The sequence below is a fragment of the Ranitomeya imitator genome, chromosome 10, assembly GCF_032444005.1.
Source record: "Ranitomeya imitator isolate aRanImi1 chromosome 10, aRanImi1.pri, whole genome shotgun sequence".
Lineage (NCBI taxonomy): Eukaryota > Metazoa > Chordata > Amphibia > Anura > Dendrobatidae > Ranitomeya > Ranitomeya imitator.
In genome coordinates this window covers 15,720,802-15,743,415 of record NC_091291.1, presented here as the reverse complement: position 1 = coordinate 15,743,415, position 22,614 = coordinate 15,720,802, and the positions used below count along the sequence as shown (strand labels likewise).

The 22,614-nt window shown below is 44.0% G+C and overlaps 1 protein-coding gene across 3 annotated transcripts in view; it reads left to right on the top strand.

Annotated features, from left to right (window-relative positions):
* Nucleotides 1-20,283, top strand: part of POU2F2 (POU class 2 homeobox 2) — a 117,959-nt gene extending 97,676 nt beyond the window's left edge. The window contains exons 3-17 of one of the 3 annotated variants that reach the window (XM_069741002.1): nt 3,832-3,891; nt 5,867-5,901; nt 6,009-6,044; nt 7,528-7,692; nt 8,785-8,979; nt 12,087-12,192; nt 13,120-13,211; nt 14,298-14,444; nt 15,193-15,334; nt 15,446-15,594; nt 15,748-15,924; nt 17,229-17,292; nt 17,446-17,608; nt 18,143-18,216; nt 19,114-20,283. In XM_069741002.1, coding sequence (XP_069597103.1) covers nt 3,832-3,891; nt 5,867-5,901; nt 6,009-6,044; nt 7,528-7,692; nt 8,785-8,979; nt 12,087-12,192; nt 13,120-13,211; nt 14,298-14,444; nt 15,193-15,334; nt 15,446-15,594; nt 15,748-15,924; nt 17,229-17,292; nt 17,446-17,608; nt 18,143-18,216; nt 19,114-19,397 — 1,889 coding nt within the window. In that variant the 3' untranslated portion in view covers nt 19,398-20,283. The remainder of the gene's footprint in view (nt 1-3,831; nt 3,892-5,866; nt 5,902-6,008; nt 6,045-7,527; nt 7,693-8,784; nt 8,980-12,086; nt 12,193-13,119; nt 13,212-14,297; nt 14,445-15,192; nt 15,335-15,445; nt 15,595-15,747; nt 15,925-17,228; nt 17,293-17,445; nt 17,609-18,142; nt 18,217-19,113) is intronic. The other 2 variants (XM_069741004.1, XM_069741005.1) reach the window with 2 other exon arrangements.
* Nucleotides 20,284-22,614: the final 2,331 nt, after the last annotated feature.

The following is a 22,614-nucleotide window of genomic DNA, read 5'->3' as shown; positions in this document are numbered from 1 at the left end:
ACCTGTGGTCCTGGGACGACCCCCGATATCTTCCTGCAGCTTCTGTATCGCCAACAGGCTTTGCGGGGCTGTACAGAAACCATTCCTTACGTTCCTGCCCATCGCTGACCATCTACATACACTAAGATCAGTCTCATAGGAGGTCGCACCGTCTATCGGAGCAGAAAAAACCTCTTCTTAGTGTAAAGCAACGTTGCCGTTCATAGGTTCAGGCTTTTGAGCATTTTTTCCCCTCTTTTAGGTTTTGCAAGTGGAAGGAATGAAAAGTGCACGTCGCTCCTTTCGAAGCATAAGGCTCTGTGCACACGCTGCGGTTTTCCATGCATTTACAGTACCATGTAAACCTATGGAAACAAAATCCGCACTGCACATGCTGCAGAAAAAACTGCGCGGAAACCATTGTATGTCGGCCATATTTTCACATCTGTATAAGTTGTGTAGGTCCCAGCCCAACGAGGGGTCTTGTGAACTAACACCACCACACATGCCCCCAATAAAGCTATTAGTTCGGGATCATGAGTCCTGCGATCGGCTGCAGTGCAGTAAATACCGCTGTGCAGGCAATGAGTTACCGCAATATAGCGCTACATTGTGTGTCCATTAATTGGCGGATGCACTGGTAATTGGCAAATCTCGGTTCACTATGTCACGAGAACATAAAGGATTGAAATGGAAAAAAATGTATTTTCCATGAGATACAATTTGATGCAGAAATGTAGCAGAGTCCATCTGTTTGTATTAGTGCGGTCAGGACAGTACATCTGAAATCAACAAATGAGTAAAAAGAAAAATACAGTGAAAGTGACGCAGACAAAGGATGATGACATTGTATCCTCAGTCCAGATGACTGATGTAGATAGAAACGACCTGAAAATATATTGGGATATGTTTTTGTGATGACCTTCAAAGACCAACTACAAACAGCGAGTCATTTACATTATTACTGATCTTGAGTTACCTCCTGTATTATACCCCAGAGCTGCACTCACTATTCTGCTGGTGCAGTCACTGTGTACATACATTACATTACATTACTGATCCTGAGTTACATCCTGTATTATACTCCAGAGCTGCACTCACTATTCTGCTGGTGCAGTCACTGTGTACATACATTACACTACTGATCCTGAGTTACATCCTGTATTATCCTCCAGAGCTGCACTCACTATTCTGCTGGTGCAGTCACTGTGTACATACATTACATTACTGATCCTGAGTTACATCCTGTATTATACCCCAGAGCTGCACTCACTATTCTGCTGGTGCAGTCACTGTGTACATACATTACATTTCTGATCCTGAGTTACATCCTGTATTATCCTCCAGAGCTGCACTCACTATTCTGCTGGTGCAGTCACTGTGTACATACATTACATTACTGATCCTGAGTTACATCCTGTATTATACCCCAGAGCTGCACTCACTATTCTGCTGGTGCAGTCACTGTGTACATACATTACATTACTGATCCTGAGTTACCTCCTGTATTATACTCCAGAGCTGCACTCACTATTCTGCTGGTGCATTCACTGTGTACATACATTACATTACTGATCCTGAGTTACATCCTGTATTATACCCCAGAACTGCACTCACTATTCTGCTGGTGCAGTCACTGTGTACATACATTACATTACTGATCCTGAGTTACATCCTGTATTATACCCCAGAGCTGCACTCACTATTCTGCTGGTGCAGTCACTGTGTACATACATTACATTACTGATCCTGAGTTACATCCTGTATTATACCCCAGAGCTGCACTCACTATTCTGCTGGTACAGTCACTGTGTACATACATTACATTACTGATCCTGAGTTACATCCTGTATTATACTCCAGAGCTGCACTCACTATTCTGCTGGTACAGTCACTGTGTACATACATTACATTACTGATCCTGAGTTACATCCTGTATTATACTCCAGAGCTGCACTCACTATTCTGCTGGTGCAGTCACTGTGTACATACATTAAATTACTGATCCTGAGTTACATCCTGTATTATACTCCAGAGCTGCACTCACTATTCTGCTGGTGCAATCACTGTGTACATACATTACATTACTGATCCTGAGTTACATCCTGTATTATACTCCAGAGCTGCACTCACTATTCTGCTGGTGCAGTCACTGTGTACATACATTAAATTACTGATCCTGAGTTACATCCTGTATTATACCCCAGAGCTGCGCTCACTATTCTGCTGGTGCAATCACTGTGTACATACATACATTACTGATCCTGAGTTACATCCTGTATTATACTCCAGAGCTCCGCTCACTATTCTGCTGGTGCAATCACTGTGTACATACATTACATTACTGATCCTGAGTTACCTCCTGTATTATACCCCAGAGCTGCGCTCACTATTCTGCTGGTGCAGTCACTGTGTACATACATTACATTACTGATCCTGAGTTACATCCTGTATTATACCCCAGAGCTGCACTCACTATTCTGCTGGTGCAGTCACTGTGTACATACATTACATTACTGATCCTGAGTTACATCCTGTATTATACTCCAGAGCTGCACTCACTATTCTGCTGTTGCAGTCACTGTGTACATACATTACATTACTGATCCTGAGTTACATCCTGTATTATACCCCAGAGCTGCACTCACTATTCTGCATGATAGGTCTGGACCAGGATTTCATACATATAGATTTTCCTAGATTGGTCATTAGTCCCTGCTCTATATCTACACTATTGTCAGAGCTGAAATCTTAGGTCTATGGGGCAGATTTACGAGTATTGAATAGTGTAACAACTCTGGCTATGAGGAGATGTGTCTATGTGCACACTGCATGGGACGCTGTGGTATTTCTTAAGTACCGTGTGTATTTTTAGTTTATTTTTCGGTAAATCGACTTATAGCAGGGAAACCAGAAGCAGAAGTGAGAGTTTCCCCGTCAGCCTCCTTGAGAAAATCAGTAAGCCCCACAACTTCATGAACTCAGAGGGGCTATAAAGAAAATATGTAAGGCTTATTATGTCACTAGTGCACAGATTAGTCCTGCTTGTTCTTTGCAGCATTTACATGAGCGCTGCTGCTTATCACTTCCCTCCTTTAGCGATCATGTGACTGTTGCAGCCAATCACTGCTTCAGCAGCCATATGCTATCAACACCGAGGCCGGCGATTGGCTCCAGTGGTCATATCTGCAGGAAGTAAGCAGACACCGTTGGGGGCCACCAGAGTGTTGCAGCACGGCATTGAAGGGGTGAGTATAGTTTTTTTTTTGTTTTTTTTTAGCCCATTCACTTTTTTTCACAAATTCTGGAAAACCCCTTTAAACTAGAATAGTCACACGTGTTTCCAGCTTTAGGATGGAGAATATCAATTCACAATCTCTAGTGTGTGGGAAAAAATGGATCTACAGTCATGGCTGAAAGTGTTGGCACCCTTGAAATTGTTCTAGAAATTGAAGTATGATGCTTGTTCAAACTCACCTGTGGCAAGTAACAGGTGTGGTCAGTATGAATGTCACACCTGAAACCAGCTAAAAAAGGGGAGAAGTTGACTCAATCTTTGGATTATGCGTGTGCCACACTAAGCATGGAGAACAGAAAGAGGAGAAGAGAACTGTCTGAGGACGTGCGAACCAAACTTGTTGAACAATGTCAACAATCTCATTTGGAATTTTGCACCACTCTTCGTTTGCAAAATGCTCCAGGTCGCTCATATTTGAAGGCACAATCATTTTCAGGGAGAAATACTTCATTTAGTGGAAGAATTGCAAGGGGGCCATAACTGTATATGAGCACTACCTATAAATATATCTGTACACTTGAGTTTTGATCAACCTTCTCACTTTCTGTCTACAGAAATAAGAATGTCGAAACCGGGACACCTCGGCAAATTGCACGCAGAAGGGGGTGTAGCAGGTAATAACCTTTCTTCTGTCTGTTTGTGACACTCAAGGATAGTGATTTTCACCCCACCCCCTCCTAAAGTAGGCGTCGTTGGCAGAATATAAAGAGGTGATTTCCTACATGTGAGACTGCAAGTCCATGAAGGTTTATACTGCCCACCAGGGCTGTGGAGTCAGTAAGCCAAACCTCCGACTCCTCAATTTCCATGACTCCGACTCCACCAAATTGGGCTCCGACTCCATGACTCCGACTCCACACAGCCCTGCTAGGGCTGAGTCAGTAAGCCAAACCTCCGACTTCTCAATTTCCATGACTCTGACTCCACCAAAATGGGTTCCGACTCCATGACTCCGACTCCACAACTCTACCAGGGCTGAGTCAGTGAGCCAAACCTCCGACTCCTCAATTTCCATGACTCCGACTCCACCAAAATGGGCTCCGACTCCATGACTCCGACTCCACATCCCTGCTAGGGCTGAGTCAGTAAGCCAAACCTCCGGCCTCTCAATTTCCATGACTCCGACTCCACCAAAATGGGTTATGACTCCGACTCCACAACCCTACCAGGGCTGAGTCAGTGAGCCAAACCTCCGACTCCTCAATTTCCATGACTCTGACTCCACCAAAATGGGCTCCGACTCCATGACTCCGACTCCACAGCCCTGCTAGGGCTGAGTCAGTAAGCCAAACCTCCGGCCTCTCAATTTCCATGACACCGACTCTTGACTCCACCAAAATGGGCTCCGACTCCACAGCCCTGCTGCCCAAGATTATACTGACTGTAGAATTCATAAGTAGTTCCATTAGTAAAGGGAAATTTATATTCAGGGGTGGAATGAGGGGCTGGGCCCTTGGTGCTCGGATGTTGGTTTGTTTTGGAAAACCAAAATGATGTAAAGCGAAGCTGCAACTTATCCCATTACCAGATCATGTGCGGTCGCCTGCAAGCAACATCATGATTTTTTTAAATCAATTTTTGATTGTTAATTTACAGGGAACACAAATTGAAATCAAGTTATCCCACGAAGCGCTGCCGGTCTCCTTAAGAAAAGCCAGCCCCCTAATAATGATATATCACATTATACCATGCTGTATGATGCCACCATATGGCTACAACTCTTTCTCTGTGTTATTTCCAAAATTAAAGTTAGGGAAGTCCAGTTTTTTTTTTTTTTTTATAGACTGTGGGAATCTCTACCCATTGAGGAAGTCCTTTCCTGTATATTATAGTAGTCGACTGGAAGAACTGTACTTTTTACGTGAACAGTTCCTACCGTACTGAGTAAGGTTCACATATATGGTGGGAACCACCTGAATCATACACGGTGTAATTTAAGAAGTTTATCTTCTGTTTTTATTAATTTTTATTTTTTTTTACTGTTGTCACAATTGCTGACTTGTCCATATTTTATACACCATTATTGTAATGTAGCCACATGGAGGTGCGGGGGATTAATAAGCTAAATTGGGGTAAAAAATAGCAAAATTGGGAAAATTTAAAAAAAAAAATCAGATCCCTCAGAATTTTATCTGTTTGCTCTTATGAGACGAATGTTGTGGCAGAAAAAGATGCTGAGTAATTTGCAACCATATGCTCTTCTGTCGCCACTTTCCAAAAGTTTAGCGAGAGGGGAAGAAGCTCTGCAGCTTGGATATCTTTTATATTTTATCCCCGAATTTGGCGTAAATTATGGTTCCCGCTTACATGGGTGCAGTAGTTTGAATTCTGGCCATTTTGCACTTTTCCTCACCACTTTTCAGAGGTGCCTCGAGGGGTCGATGGCATCTCACAGCCTAAAAGATTCATGCCGGATATTGGCGGAAATAATGGCGCACATATATATACGCGCAGCACGTAACCAGGCACAGATTTCGTATTTTGATTCACCAAATGTATTAAGAAACGTGGGCATCCGGTGGCGAAAACAATACATCGCCCGTCCTCACGTGCTCTTTGTGATGATCTGTATACTTTTTGTTTTCGCAGACAGTGAAAGGAACGGTGCAGACTCTTTACATGAGGTACGGGGTCGTTTTCATTTTCACCACGGTTACAAGTCTTGCTAATGATTTCATTGCTGAAATCTGTGTGTGATATTATTCTTTTTTTTTTATTTTTTCATTTTTAGCAAAACAAGGGATCTCCCTTCTCAATGTCTCCAAAGGTATGTAGGAGGATCCTTAAACTTCCAATACACTTTGAGTAGCTGTACACCAACAACTCTTCACCCTTCATACTCTTGTTTGTTTGTCGAAAGGGTTGAGTATGTTAAAAGCCAACATACTCAATCCTTTGGGATGTCCACCCATATACACAGGTCGCCCACACAACTTAGATATTTGTTGGCTAAATGCCGACTGTTCTTCTTGACTTGACCGAAAGCACGTGTCTTTAATGGGGAGAGGGAAACTAGCCTCAGCAAGATACCTCGGGGTTATTTCACATGGGAACTAGGCTGGAAATCCATCATGACCAATCGAGGAACGTAGAGAATTAGCGGTGTCTCATGGGCGCTGCCAAGAACTTCAAGACCATCAGATTAGTATCATCGTTCATTCCTCTGGAGAGTTAGGATACCACCATTCTCGAGATGGTTGGCTCATTTTGCCAAGATCATCAGGAACAACCAACTGCATTTGGCCACTTTTAAGGTCTGGTACAGATAAGCGTAAGATCTCACAGTTATCTATAGATTACCCGGTAGCACATTTTTGGCCATCCTAGTTTCCCAATAATTGGAGAAGTATGTTAAAAGCCAACATACCCAATCCTTTGGGATGTCCACCCATATACACAGGTCGCCCACACAACTTAGATATTTGTTGGCTAAATGCCGACTGTTCTTCTTGACTTGACCGAAAGCACGTGTCTTTAATGGGGAGAGGGAAACTAGCCTCAGCAAGATACCTCGGGGTTATTTCATATGGGAACCAAGCTCGAAATCCATCATGACCAATCGAGGAACGTAGAGAATTAGCGGTGTCTCCTGGGCGCTGCCAAGAACTTCAAGACCATCAGATTAGTATCATCGTTCATTCCTCTGGGGAGTTAGGATACCACCATTCTCGAGATGGTTGGCTCATTTTGCCAAGATCATTAGGAACAACCAACTGTATTTGGGCACTTTTAAGGTCTGGTGTAGATAAGCGTAAGATCCCACATTAATCTATAGATTACCCGGTAGCACATTTTTGCACATCCTAGTTTTCCAATAATTGGAGAAGTAGCACAGGTTGGAAACCATTGTTTATAGATGTATATATGAGAGGCGAGATCACGAATACACGGCACAGTCTTTGACGCCTGTTCGTGTGATCATCTGTGCATCAAGAACATATTAGGGGAAGCCCCGGCCCTGTCACAGCCTTGCACCCGTTTCCTGAGTTCTCTTCTTTATTTTTCTTTTAACTTCCCCCATGGCCCCCTGCTACTTTATTTCCCTACAGACCAGAGCTCTTGTCTGTTTTTTTTTTATCGTTTAGTTCCCTAGCCCCATTATAAAGTGCTGAATCTGGATGGATTTAAAGGAGAAGTTTTATCAAACCGTACAACCAGAGATGCAGCCTGCAATATTACTTCCGACAAAAAAAAAAAAGTGTTCTAGAAGTTTTATTTTTAAATCGAAAACTTTTTTTTTTCTCCTGCAGATTACAGATGAAGAATGTGGGGAGAGATCCCCATCCCTTCCCGGCACTCCGGTCCCCCCAATGCCTTCTGCTCCTCCAACCCCACAGGCTCCCTCCGCCCCTCAGCAACCACCTACCTCCCTCCCCCAAACGCAACTCCTCCTTGCTGGCAGCCAGCTTGCTGGGGTAAGTGCCAGCTGTATGCTCATGTTACCCTCACCCTCCACTACTTTTGGGCTTAAAGGGATATTCCAGAATTTATTGAAATTTGTCTGACAGCAGGCAATGCATATTAAAGCCATAACTCTCCTTTCAAAGTCTGCACCTTTGGTCCTGCAGCTGTACATCATTCACGTGACTGCTGCAGCCAATCGTAGGCCTTATTGGTCACCTGCAAGTGATTGGCTGCAGAGGTCGCGTAAATGATGTGAGGACCAACAGGCGCCGGAATGTCGGTTGTATTTGCAATTTGAATTCAAATATTTGAATTGCGATTTGTTCGACAGACAAATGTGTCTCCATGGTAACAGACAACAAACACAACTTTTGTAGTCGGACCCTGCAGTCGTGCTCTCCTCCTCCTGTCCCCTACCTCCTCCTAAGCCGCCAAATGTATGTTTAGCCTAAAATTGGGAACTAGCGGATGAGAATATGCCTGCAGAATCCGGCTACACAGGGATTGCTGCTTGTCTTTTTTTTTTTTTTTCTTTTTCTACGGAGACACACAGATCTGTAGAAAGAAAAACCGTAAGGGTTTTTTTTTATTTTTTTTTTTAAGACTCTTTGTTTTATTCTTCATTTTTTCGAAAATATATAGAGTTCGCCATGTTCTGTCCGATCACGGCTGTTAAAGCCCTTTACCTTGTGTTTGCTGGCTTGTCTTGCTCTGTTGGATCCAGATGTTTGTGATCTCTTCTTCACCGACTTTTCTAAACCGCCAAGACACTGATCAGCAGTCAAATATTTACACACCTTGGTGAATCGCCGGTGGGGTAAATGAGCTGTGCATTGACCTGGTTTCTCTAAATTTTTCTGCCTGTGTCAGTCTTTATGGTGTCGGATACGACTGCATGTTTTATAGAAAAGCATTTGCAGCTTTGCATCGTTCTGATTCGCTTTTCTCACTGCATTGTCTTTTTCTCTTTCCACAATGTCTCCTGGGTTCCACTTTGTTTGTGCTCTTCTTCTGTACCTCTGACCCCTTTCTTTCATCCCTTCTGGTTCCTCTTTTTGCTTTTTTTTTTTTTACCCCCATGCTTTTATTTATCCTGCCTGCAGCTAACTGCACTCCTCCCTGCACAGCAGCAGTTGCTTCTCCAGCAAGCTCAGCTTCTAGCAGCCGCTGTACAGCAATCCAACGCCGCTGCTGCCGCCAGCGCCTCCCAGTCAGGGTCCGACAGCCAGTCTACCCCCAACAGCCAACAGCAACCCCCACAACTTGCTTTGTCCCAGCCCATCCACCTCACTGCACAGGTGAGCAAGGCGTGTGCCCGGGATCACGATGACTGATTGGGAATGAGGAATTTGAACTTGTGGTATACAGGAACGTGTACAAACACTCAGGATTTCTTTGAGCAATTTATCTAAAATTGGTCGACATTGTTGGGAGTTTACACTGGTCCATATCTACAGTGCCATACAAACAGAAGTAATATATCTGCTCACTGTGAACACCCCCAGAGGCCAAAAAAGGGGTTAATTGGTGGCACTAGGAAAAGAAGGGGTAAGGGAAAATAAGGCTATGTTCATCACATCTAAATGTTCGGTTTGTTTAACAGTCTACCAAAATGATGAAAAATTTAAACAAAGCCCAATGGACCCCATTACAAATCCATTCTGCACTAGTGGTATCCATTATACAATGCTTCCTGCAGAACGCTATGGGTTCAGTTATAAACTAAAACCCCAATGGTATTGTGAGCAGAAAATTTTTAAGAGCAACAATACTTCTTTTTTTTAAGAGCAACAGTACTTCTTTTTTTAAGAGCAACAGTACTTCTTTTTTTAAGAGCAACAGTACTTCTTGTTTTAAGAGCAACAGTACTTCTTTTTTTAAGAGCAACAGTACTTCTTTTTTTAGGAGCAACAGTACTTCTTTTTTTAGGAGTAAACCTAATTCTATTTTAGGAGCAACAGTACTTCTTTTTTTAAGAGCAACAGTACTTCTTTTTTTAAGAGCAACAGTACTTCTTTTTTTAAGAGCAACAGTACTTCTTTTTTTAAGAGCAACAGTACTTCTTTTTTTAAGAGCAACAGTACTTCTTTTTTTAAGAGCAACAGTACTTCTTTTTTTAAGAGCAACAGTACTTCTTTTTTAGGAGCAACATTACTTTTTTTTTAGGAGTAAACCTAATTCTATTTTAGGAGCAACAGTACTTCTTTTTTTAAGAGCAACAGTACTTCTTTTTTTAAGAGCAACAGTACTTCTTTTTTTAAGAGCAACAGTACTTCTTTTTTTAAGAGCAACAGTACTTCTTTTTTAGGAGCAACATTACTTTTTTTTTAGGAGTAAACCTAATTCTATTTTAGGAGCAACAGTACTTCTTTTTTAAGAGCAACAGTACTTCTTTTTTAGGAGCAACACTACTTCTATTTTAGGAGCAATAGTACTTCGTTTTTATAAGAGCAACAGTACTTCTATTTTAGGAGCAACAGTACTTTGTTTTTATAAAAGCAACAGTACTTCTATTTTTGGAGCAACAGTACTTCGTTTTTATAAAAGCAACAGTACTTCTATTTTAGGAGCAACAGTACTTCTTTTTTAGGAGCAACACTGCTTTTTTTAGTTTTGGGTTTTTGGATGCTTGATATAGTTTCTAAGTATCCAATCCCAAGCTTACTTACTCTTTTCAGTTGTCTCTTATTATTATAAAGGTGTTATCATTTTTTATTTTTTTGCTAACTTTTTGGAAAAAATAAACCTACAACAAACAGGATGGTGAGTCATTATGCCTGTCCTGTCGCATCCTGTAGCCATAGACTTGAATTGTTCTTCAACATAACGTAAAAGTGAGATAGTGTCTGTTTTCTTGTCCTGTTAAAAAAACAAAACTTGATCCCGATGGTCACGTGTGAAATGCAGGCAACGGGGAACTATAAAGCCTGACACACAATGTGAACCTATGCATCCTGTACTGGGTCAAGAGGAATGCAGAACATGATGTGAACAAGTTTTAAGTGCCCAAGTCATCATTTTTAAAAAAAAATTGTTATTCCTTGACGTTTTAAGCATTTGCAGCAGATTTTTCTGCACCAAAAATTTAAAATGTGCTTTTTATTTGCGTTTTTTTTCCCCATTCATTTGAATGGGTGAGAAACTTTGAATAAACGCTAAAGGAATTGACATTTTTTGAGGGTTCAAATCCTCAGGGGAAAAAAAAAAGGCAGCGTGTACATGAGATTTCAGGCTTCTTATTCACTTTGCCGGGACTGTAAAGTGCAGCCTTTTTTTTTCCCCCCGAAAAAAAAAAATGCAGCATGTGAACAAGCCCTAAGGCAGAAAGTCTTCTGCGTTCACTAATGAATCTCCCCCCTCCAGAATAATTTTTATCTCAAACATCAAAATAAAATTGTGATTCATTTGCTCTTTCCAAAAAGTCATCATACATTAACCGGAGTCAATTTTTATTTCCATTCTTTTGTTTGTCCTTCCTCCTTACAAGAGCCGTAACTTTTTTTTTTTTTTAAGCCAACCATAATAATAATAATATTGACGCCATTCATTTTTACCATTCAATGTATCTGAAAAAATTAAATAAATTCCTAGAAGGATGAAATGGTAAAAAAAAAACAAAAAAACAAAAAAAAAAATTTTTTTTTTTTTTAGACTGTAGCTCTTCCCAAAAGAAATTGTTAACAAAAAAAAAAAAAAACCGCAAGCAAGTTTGGCGTTTTGTTTTGGGTTAATTAATTTTATATTTTCATAGATTGGACATTCGCGAGCCTGGCGATTCCAAATGTTTCTCTTTTTTTTTTTTTTTAATTTACGTGATTTACAGTTCTATATTGTTTCATTTTTTATTTTATTTTTTATTTTTTTTAGATCGTTTTTGGAAACTTTTTTTTTTTTTTTTTACTGTTTTTGAATTTTTACTTTTTTTTTCATCTTTTTAGGTTATTGCACCTGCATTTGATCGCTTGCACTATTACAATACTGCATTATATAGTAAAATTACTGATCTCTGGACTTCATAGGGGGCACCAAGATAGAGGTGACGGTGCCTTTAGTAGGACCCCCGTTACTATATCGATTGTGTCAAGAGGCGCCAGAAATGATTGCGCTGAACGAAAACGGCCATTTAAATACTGCTGTCAGAGGTGACCGCTGCATTTAAATAGTTAAACAGCCAGTTTGAGCCCGATTTGTACACCTCATGAACATGTGCATCAAACATAAACCTGGCAAAAAAAAAGTGTTTTGGTTCCCTGCAGCTCCCCCACAGGGGAAATGGAGCATTGCACAATTTCTGTACATAGTCTGGTATTATCTAATTAGGGCTGACCGGGCCAGAATGTGTAAGGATACACCCAATTAACAGCTGCTAATTACTATATTTTACTAAATTCTGTCAATTACATAGGATATCCAGCAACTGCTGCAACTCCAGCAACTGGTTCTTGTTCCTGGCCATCCTCTCCAGTCCCCCACACAGTTCCTGTTGCCCCAAGCGGGGCAAGGCCAACAAGGTGAGTCATATTCGATCCTGATCAGTTTTTTTTTTTAAAGCAGTGCTTACAAGATCAGTAGAAAAGAGTTTGTAAGCACTGCTCTGAGTTCTAGCAGCAGTGGTCGGTCTCCAAGGCAGCCAGCTGTAAACAGAAGAAAAGTGGTAATATCTCAATGGCAGATGAAAATTTCAATAAACAGTCAGTTGAAAAAAAAATGCTTATATTTACAATACCCAGCTATAAAGATGGGAATTTCAGCCCGGACTTCCTGTTCATGTTCGATTTGTCCGAAGGCGGAGACCGTGACCCCAGCGCTGATTGGGCGCCGGCGTCATGTGTCACAACAACCGCTCGGGAGCCCCGAGGAGAGCGAACGCCGACACCGTAGGAACGGTGCCAGCATGGCTGGTCAATATAAAATTTATTTTATTGGGGCCAAGCATTTAGATCAAGAAGGGTTTCTCCTAGTAGTGGACAATCCCTTTAACTTCAATCATTCCTTATTGCCCTTTGATGAAACTATTAATTTCCTATCAGCCAAAATTAACGGGTGACAGGAGGGATAGATATTTTGGAAAACTTCAGCTTTGTATCGGGAGTCTTATATCGTAGCCATTCCATCCCTGGTTTCAGCCACTTTTCTTTCAGTCTTGTGCTGATGGATGGAGCAGCTGGCATCGTACAACTACGGTATATTATTATGTTATAGAACTTGCTCTTTAATGCTGATTTGGCAATTTACTAATTGCCAAAGTTGGCACTGACTAGAAGATATGCAATAATATTATTGATATGGATGTCCTATTGTAGCCAGGACTTCGGGCTCCTATGGTTGGGTTGTGAGCCACTGGTCAATTGCATTACTAGATCTTATGTATCTTACCATCATCCAATGCTAGTTTGCTGTGTTTTTCATAGACTTGTTGCTTTCTTCTTCTGCTTCAGGCCTCCTTTCTGCACCAAATCTCTTCCAGCTACCTCAACAAAGCCAGGGGAATCTCATTCCGGGTCAGCCAAGGCCTGGCCTTCCCACTCAGGTGAGTGTAATCCGTTCTTATCACTTCCGGTACGTCCAAACAGTCCATCCATGTATCAATCCACCTATCCATCCATGTATCGCTCCAACCATCCACCGTTCCACCCCTCCATCCAGCCATCCTTTGTTCCACCCGTCCTGCCAACCATCCATCGTTACTCCCGTCCATCTATCCATCGTTCCACCCGTCTACACAGCCATCCGTCGTTCCATCCATCGTTCCACCAGTCCATCCAGCAATCCGTCGTTCCACCCGTCCATCCAACCATCCATTGCTCCACCCATCCATCCAACCATCCATCGTTCCACCCTTCCATCCAGCCATCCATCATTCCACCCGTCCATCCATCGTTCCAGCCATCCCTGATTCCACCCATCCATCGTTCCAGCCATCCCTTATTCCACCTTTCCATTCATTGTTCCACCCGTCCATCCAGCCATCCATCGTTCCACCCGTCCATCCAGCCATCCGTCTTTCCACCCGTCCATCCACCCACCCATCCATCGTTCCACCAGTCCATCCAGCTATCCGTCGTTCCACCAGTCCATCCAGCTATCCGTCGTTCCACCAGTCTATACAGCCATCCATAATTCCTCCCATCCGTCATTCCATCCAGCCATCCATCGTTCCACCCGTCCATCCATCGTTCCAGCCATCCCTGATTCCACCCGTCTATCCACCAGGCTGTTGTTCCACCGGCCCATCCAGTCATCCATCGTTCCACTCGTCCATCCATCGTTCCAGCCATCCCTGATTCCATCCATCATTCCACCCGTCCATCCATCGTTCTACAAGTCCATCCAGCCATCCATCGTTCCGCCAGTCCATCCAGCCATCCATCGTTCCACCCGTCCATCCATCATTCCAGCCATCCCTGATTCCACCCGTCCATCCACCAGGCTGTCGTTCCACCGGCCCATCCAGTCATCCATCATTCCACCTGTCCATCCAGCCATCCATGGTTCCACCCGTCCATCCATCAGTTCATCGTACTAATCTGCGGGACTGTGTGGGCCCCTTATTAACCCGATGGGGTAATAATAAGAAACCATAACAAAATATCCAACCATGTTGTTCTCTGTCAAGGCTGTGTCCCGTTCAGGACCCCAGGATCCACCAATATTGTCACATACAGAACCAGCATCTCATCCTGAGGAACCCAGTGACTTGGAGGAGTTAGAACAATTTGCCAGAACCTTCAAACAGCGCCGGATTAAACTAGGATTCACTCAGGTAAGAAAAGACTTTTCATCACCGTGTTCCGAGAGTATTATATGATCTCATGTGGTTGCTGTACATTCACCCCATATCGGCACCACATGCTGAAGCCATAGGTCCACCCCAGAGAGCGCGGCAAGTCGGGATTGCCCTATTCTCTTCAAATTTGCAGAGAGAATCTGTGTAGGATTTCCCATATTACAAGTTAGTGAGGAATTGGCCCAAGACGAGTCATTGAAAGAATAACCGGATCCACCTGCCTCAAGCCAAAGACGGATTGTAGTAGCGTAGAGAGGGGGGGTGATTTTTTTTTTTTTTTTTTTTATGAGACCCATTTCCTTTCTGTACGTATGCCTAAGATGTGGAGGGGTATTAATTAATGGAGTATGGGAAATGTGAAGGTGATGTCACAGCTCACCTGCTCCTCCTGTACAATGACTGAAAAAACCTCTATATACAGTAGATAACACAGGATCCACCATTCACAATAGGTGATGTCACAGCTCACCTCCTCCTCCTGTACAATGACTGATAACACCTCTATATACAGTAGATAACACAGGATCCACCATTCACAATAGGTGATGTCACAGCTCACCTCCTCCTGTGTGTCCCGTACTTTAGTGATCGGCTTTACACATGGATCATATGCAGTAGTATATGCCGAATGTGACGACAGTGGTGTCCTGTACCACCGATCTAGGGGGTAATAAGGCTAATAAGTGACTTCATTGTTTATAGTGGCTTTTATGTTATTTTATAGGGGGATGTTGGCCTGGCTATGGGAAAGCTGTACGGCAATGACTTCTCCCAGACAACGATCTCCCGATTTGAGGCACTTAATCTGAGTTTCAAGAACATGTGCAAGCTGAAACCATTACTCCAGAAGTGGCTAAGTGATGCAGGTAAGACGGATGAAGGCCTCGTACGAGGAGCAGGTTGCAGTTCACGTTAATCGCCCCTTTATCATTTCACTACAGTTTTTTTAATAACGCTTTTTTGTTTCCTCTGGCCAGAAACCATGTCAGTAGACAGCACCCTGCCGAGTCCCAACCCTCTGAGCAGTCCTGGGGGAGGCTATGAAGGACTTCCAGGCCGTAGACGCAAGAAACGCACCAGCATCGAGACCAATGTGCGCTACGCACTGGAGAAAAGCTTCATTGCGGTGAGATACGGTTTAGGCTGTGATGTGTCGGGTTTTGTCCTAATTAGTCCTGCAGTGTCGAGTCCATGGGTTCATAGTTGGGTCAGTACTAGGATATTAGTAATTCGCTTTTCAGTCTATTATCGCTTATCTGTTCATTACTGTGTTGTACAGAACCAGAAACCTACCTCTGAGGAGATCCTTATCATCGCTGAGCAGCTGAACATGGAGAAGGAAGTGATCCGCGTCTGGTTCTGTAACCGCCGGCAGAAGGAAAAACGCATCAATCCCTGTAGCAGTATGCCACTCATTCCCAGCCAGAGCAAGGGACAACTGTATGGGACCCACCTGGTAAAAAAGTCCTTGGATCTACCTCCCTAAATCCCACACTACAGAAGGGAGCTGTATAGGGCATGCGCGGGCACGCTTGCAGTATAGGGCATGCGCGGGCACGCTTGCAGTATAGGGCATGCGCGGGCACGCTTGCAGTATAGGGCATGCGCGGGCACGCTTGCAGTATAGGGCATGCGCGGGCACGCTTGCAGTGTAGGGCATGCGCGGGCACGCTTGCAGTGTAGGGCATGCGCGGGCACGCTTGCAGTGTAGGGCATGCGCGGGCACGCTTGCAGTGTAGGGCATGCGCGGGCACGCTTGCAGTGTAGGGCATGCGCGGGCACGCTTGCAGTGTAGGGCATGCGCGGGCACGCTTGCAGTGTAGGGCATGCGCGGGCACGCTTGCAGTGTAGGGCATGCGCGGGCACGCTTGCAGTGTAGGGCATGCGCGGGCACGCTTGCAGTGTAGGGCATGCGCGGGCACGCTTGCAGTGTAGGGCATGCGCGGGCACGCTTGCAGTGTAGGGCATGCGCGGGCACGCTTGCAGTGTAGGGCATGCGCGGGCACGCTTGCAGTGTAGGGCATGCGCGGGCACGCTTGCAGTGTAGGGCATGCGCGGGCACGCTTGCAGTGTAGGGCATGCGCGGGCACGCTTGCAGTGTAGGGCATGCGCGGGCACGCTTGCAGTGTAGGGCATGCGCGGGCACGCTTGCAGTGTAGGGCATGCGCGGGCACGCTTGCAGTGTAGGGCATGCGCGGGCACGCTTGCAGTGTAGGGCATGCGCGGGCACGCTGGCAGTGTAGGGCATGCGCGGGCACGCTGGCAGTGTAGGGCATGCGCGGGCACGCTGGCAGTGTAGGGCATGCGCGGGCACGCTTGCCGTGTAGGGCATGCGCGGGCACGCTGGCAGTGTAGGGCATGCGCGGGCACGCTTGCCGTGTAGGGCATGCGCGGGCACGCTTGCCGTGTAGGGCATGCGCGGGCACGCTTGCCGTGTAGGGCATACGTGGGCACACACATTGTTTTTTTTCACCCTTTTGTACATGTGAATGAGAAGAATCTGTAACAGATATTAAATTGCTGCTGGAAAATTTCAGTGCAGAAAAATTTCCTAATGCGTAAAAAAAAAAATAATTGACATACTGTACATCCGGGCTGTAATCAACTGCAAATCCGCACAGAAACTAAACTTTGCAGAGTTCCCTTCTTGGGTGCTTTGGGCTGTGCACTACCTTGGTTCTCCCTCCTGTCTCCATCCCCTGGTTTTCCTCATCCGCCCTGCACTTTCTCATTCTTCCTCCTCTCCTTGGTCTGCTCCAGGTGTCCCCCCCGGTGTCTGCCCCCACGCTCACTTCCCAGGCTTCCAGTAATCTCAGCACAACAGGTAAACGGACACCCCCTTATCTTCTCACTGAGCGCCGTGTCTTATTTGCACCCCTGTGATGTATCTGCCCTACTGACGCTCACAACCCTCCGCTCCAGAATATGAAACTTGCCAATTTAATGTTATCACCTTTTATTGTTTTTCCATATTTAGTGACTACCTTACCTTCTGCACTGGGATCGCTTGTCCATCCTCGTCCACCCTCCAACGCAGCACCCCCATCTGCAACACCCCCTCCAAGCAACAGCACAAGCGCGAGTCCCCAGAGCAGCACCCATTCTGGGCTCAGCCTGACCGGACTTAGCCCCAGTGCAGGGTAAGGACTCAAATAACGAAAATTAGGCCTTTTTTTTTTTTTTTTTTTTTTTTTTACAATAAAAGCATCTGTTCTGTATATGGTTTCTGTATAAGACGCACGTTCATATTTTCTCCGGGCGCGTTATAGACTGAAACCAGACGCACCACATCTGAAAAGGCGGAAAGTGGAGAAACCGAGCAGTGACAATATAGGAAGAATCCAAGAGGTCAAGGAAAACCATAATCTGCTCCTGGCCTTGTATACTCTGTTCCTTCTTCGTGTTCTGCCTAAAAGCGCACTATGGCGCGATCAATCACAAACGCTAACATTAAGCGCCCATGACATACTTGTAGAAAGGGTATAAAACGAGGACGCTGTAAAGCGAGAATGTATTGCCCCTGACCCCTTCCTGCTGCTGGATCGGCATGACGTTCCCCGGTAGTCACCGACTAGGAGTATATAAGTTATATACTGCGGATGCCATCAGCTCGGTGCTATACGATGAATTGGAGAAATGTCTTTCCCGTCTTATCCATGTTCTTGGTCTTACAGGGGCACAGTGCTCGGGGTCAGCCCGGGGTTGAACTCAGCCCTCATGGCTGGAAACCCGCTAGCCACCATACAAGGTTTGTAGGACAAGGAGAAGTCACGCGGACTGTCCATAGCATGCGTCATCACATTAACATTCGTAGTGATTGGCCGTGAAGTTTCTTCCATGACATTTCATATCAAAAATCGGTGGGGGGGGGGGGGGATGGTCTTACATAAAAACGCAAATGGCTGTTTCTTCTATTTTTTTTAAATGTAAGATCTGGAAAAGCGGTCATTGCTCGTAATGAATCCCATGCTCCTCAGCAAGGCCGCCGAACGGCACTTAGGCTACGTTCACATTTGCGTTGTTGGGCGCAGCGTCGGCGATGGATACCGACGCATGCGTCATGCGCCCCTATCTTTAACATGGGGGGGGGGGGGGCGCATGGACATGCGCCGGTATGCGTTGTAATGCGTTTTACGACGCATGCGTCATTTTGACGCACGAGACAAGGGCGCAAACAACGCTACTTGTAGCGTTTTCCCTGCGCCGAATTTCCTGATCTTTACTATCTTATGACAACGCATGCGTCGCAAAACGCTGCGTTGTGTATATGCGTTGTTGGTTGCGTCGCCGACGCTGCGCCCAACAACGCAAATGTGAACGTAGCCTTACCGGTATAAATTATAGTTTGTAGAAGTAACCCAAAAAGATTCTTGAGATGCCATCATTGACCAGAAACGCGCGTTGGTTACTAAAGACGCTTTGCTGAGTATTATCGGAGCCATTTATTAAGACCCCCCCCCGGAGGATTTACAATTGCTGCTCCTGATTTTAATTTTTTTTTTTTTTTTGTCACGCTAGCGAGAGTCCAAAAAGGACGCATGAGTGCCATTATTTCAGTTTTATTCTTCGTGTTTCATCTATTTTATCTCATGGAGTTTACCGCGTGACTTTTTTTTTTTTCTTTTCTGTACCTTTTGTCTCCTAGCTCTGACCAGTGGTGGCTCTCTGCCGCTCTCCGGTCTTGATGCCAGCGGTAACTTCATCCTTGCCAGCGGTTCCAGCATCTCCGGCGCTCCCGGTCTGATGAGCTCCTCGCTCTTCCTGAACCCTGGAGGCCTCCCTCTTCTCGGCTCCGGCCTGGGACGCATGGCATCTGCTGGCGGTACCCCCAGTCTCTCCCCAGCCTCCAGCACTTCATCTGGCGAGGCTGCGATTCCCAACCTACAGCACAGCCCCGGAGGCTCCCAGCACAGCGGGGAGAGCGATTGAAAAGAGAAGAAACCCGTCTCTCTCTTCTCCCCCTTCCTTCAACCTCCACCAGCACCCAAAGCTGAGCCTCCATATGTAAATGGGGGCTCCTGGATACTTCAGGGGGGCAGAGGTGTGACTACTTTTTTTCAGATGGTGTTGCCTCTTTTCCCCCTCAAAGTCCCTCCCCCACCGAAGTGAAGAAGTGAAATGCGTTGAGGGGGGGGGGGGTGAAACAAAAATGGAACCAAAACGAAGAACCAAAAATCCTAAACCAAATAAGAACCAAAAAAAAATCCAAACCTCGGAAATACTTCAGAGAAACCAAAAATATGCTGCACCCTACTTGGGGTGTACAGAGCTCCCCCCAACCAAAGACTGAACCCCACCCCCACTGCTCCCTCTTGTTAGTCCTGTTGAGCTAGGTGCCATTTTTTTTTTTAGTTACTGATATGTATGAGGTGAATTCAGGTTGGGGGTGGGGGCAGGGAGACCCTCCAAGTTCCTTCCTCCTGTTACTTTACGTTCTCTTATTGCAGAGAATGAATGTCCACAGATTTTTTTTTTTTTTTTTTTTTTTTTTTAGGAGGAAGGGGAGGAGGCTGCGGCGGGAGCGAGTCCGCTCATGGGGTGCGGTGCATGGGTGAAATAACGCCCATCGCTTCCCCCTCTTCTACACCAAATACCAAAATAACAGCTTTATCCAAAGCCTAACATATCTCTAGAACCTCAGAGTAACTCTGTGTATATGTGTGACGTCTATAAAAACACACACATAGATTTATTTATTAGTTCTTTTTTGTTTTTTGTTTTTTACTTTTTTTTTGTTACACTGGACCCCTTTAGTTTTCTTTTACGCTCCCCAATTATTTATTTAGAAAATGCTGAATTATTTCCCATCCTACACAAAAAAAAAAAAAGAAAACCTTTTCGTAATTCTGTTAACGGAAAACTCGCTCTAGAGTTTCCCGTTCCATCTCTAGTTGTGGTTAGAAAACTTCTTTTTTATTTTTGCAGAGCGGACGGAAAAAACATTCAAAACGTTTTCCCCTTTCCCTTTTTTATAAAAATAAATTGGTAATTTTCTTCTTTCTTTTTTTTTTTCGCGCTTACGTACTAAATATTTATATATTTTAACCCCTTCGACGATGCACAATAGCTTTTAAACTTTTCTTGGCTTTTAATTACTATTTATTTATTTATAATGCTGCCGAGCCTTTATTTTTTTATTTTTTTTTTATTTTGCCTTTTTTTTTTGTTTAATTTCATGGGATATATTTCCAGGATCATATGTTTCCGTGGATGGACAAAAAAAAAAAAAAACCAAGCAAACCAAAAAAATGAAACCAAAACAAACACAAAGAAGAAACCAAAAACAAACAAACAAAAACAAACAAAAACTTTATTCTTTGCTAACGCTGTGCCAAAGTACAGACTCTGAGTGTTGGCAGAGTGAAGATATATACCAAGAAATAGAGTTACCAAAAATCTCATGTTCCCCCTCCTTCTGAGCCCTTCCATCCCATGGACAAAGGTACAAGAGTCACAAAGGGTGAGGGCTGCAGGGGTGCGTCTTTCTCTGTCTTATATACCTCATCTGAAGAAGCCGATATTATTTTAAGAAAAAAAAAAAAAAGAAAAAAAAAAAAGAAACTCAAGGAGGGAATGTTATCGAAAAACCAAAAAAATAAAAAAAAAAAGACTAAAATTTCCGGTGAGGTGCAAGGAGCTAAAGACTGTCCCTCCTGCATCTCCCCGTTCCAAAAGCTTTAACGGCCTCTTTGAAAAACTTCTCATTTTATTTTTATTTATTTTTCCATTTTATTTGTGGGTTTTACAAAAAAAAAAAAAAAAAAATTTTTTTTTCTCTGTGCCAAAGTATTAAAAAAAAAAAAAAAAAAAGTTATAAACTTTTTAAAAACTTCAGAGAAAGCGCCATGGAGATGAGGGGGAACAAATCGTATACCAAAAAAAAAAAAATTCCACATCGGGTGGAGGACAAAACTGAAACAATGAATGAAAGAAAGAGAGACAAAGAAGACCAAAAAAAATGATAAACTCTCTTCTTTTTTTCATTTTTATTTCCTTAATTTTTTTTCTACTTTTTTTTTTTTTTTTAATTTTATTTTAGCTGTTGTTCTTTTATGGAAATGTGAACTTTGAACTTTCTTAAAAGGGACATGGGCCTCGTTATAGCTTTAGCTTTAGATGTGATGAAAAAAAAAAAAAAATTAAAAACCAAAAAAACATAATCAGGGGTTAAAGAAAGTTGATACTGTGAAAAAAAAAGGTATTGCTTTACAAAAGGCTGTCTGAAGTTGCTTAACCTGTTCACTGCCGGTGACGTTTGCTTTTGACTTTTGCAGCAGACTCTCTGGCAGTGAAGGGGTTAACACAGCTTTTTTTTTTGTGCCCCACTGCTTTAATTTATGTGGTAAGACTTTCACTGTAGGAAGAAAGGGGGTGCAGAGAGTGCGACTGATGGGGTGACTAATGATTGCATGCAGGTCTCGCTCCTAATGGAGCTCCCCTCTAAATGATGCAGAACCTGGGGGCGGCGTCCCACATAAATGTCGCCATTACCTTTGTCTCGTGATCACATGTTTCTCTTTGGGCGCCACTAGTCTGACATCATCTTTGTATACAGATTTCCAGAGACTAAATTCTTAAAATCTATTGGGCCTCATATGCCTTAAACCAGGGGTCCCCAACTCCAGTCCTCAAGGCCCACCAACAGGTCATGTTTTCAGGATTTCCTTTGCATTGCACAGGTGATGCAATTATTACCTGGGCAAGACTAAGGAAATCCTGATAACATGACCTGTTGGTGGGCCTTGAGGACTGGAGTTGGGGACCCCTGCCTTAAACAAACGCAGAGATAACGCCCATGGCCGCCAGAGCAAGAACAGCTGCTATCTGGCCGGTTTTCCCTCCAGTGGCCACTGTGCAGAAGGCTCCATGTTTTTGTTTTGTTTTTCTGTAATATATTCTCCATTTATGTACTCACTGGTAATGAAAGCGGCGGGAATTGTCCACACAAAAGTGCACGTCAACTATGGCACTTGGATCACATAGGCTTAGGCTACTTGAGATGTCAAATAGGGTGGTCCTACGGGCAATGCTTTTGTTACATGCCATACTAGAAACATGCAATGCGAGACAATTACTATTGCCTGGCCAGATGGTAAAACAAGCATGCACTGTCCATCTCTCTTCTCTCCTCTCTCTTCCCTCCTCA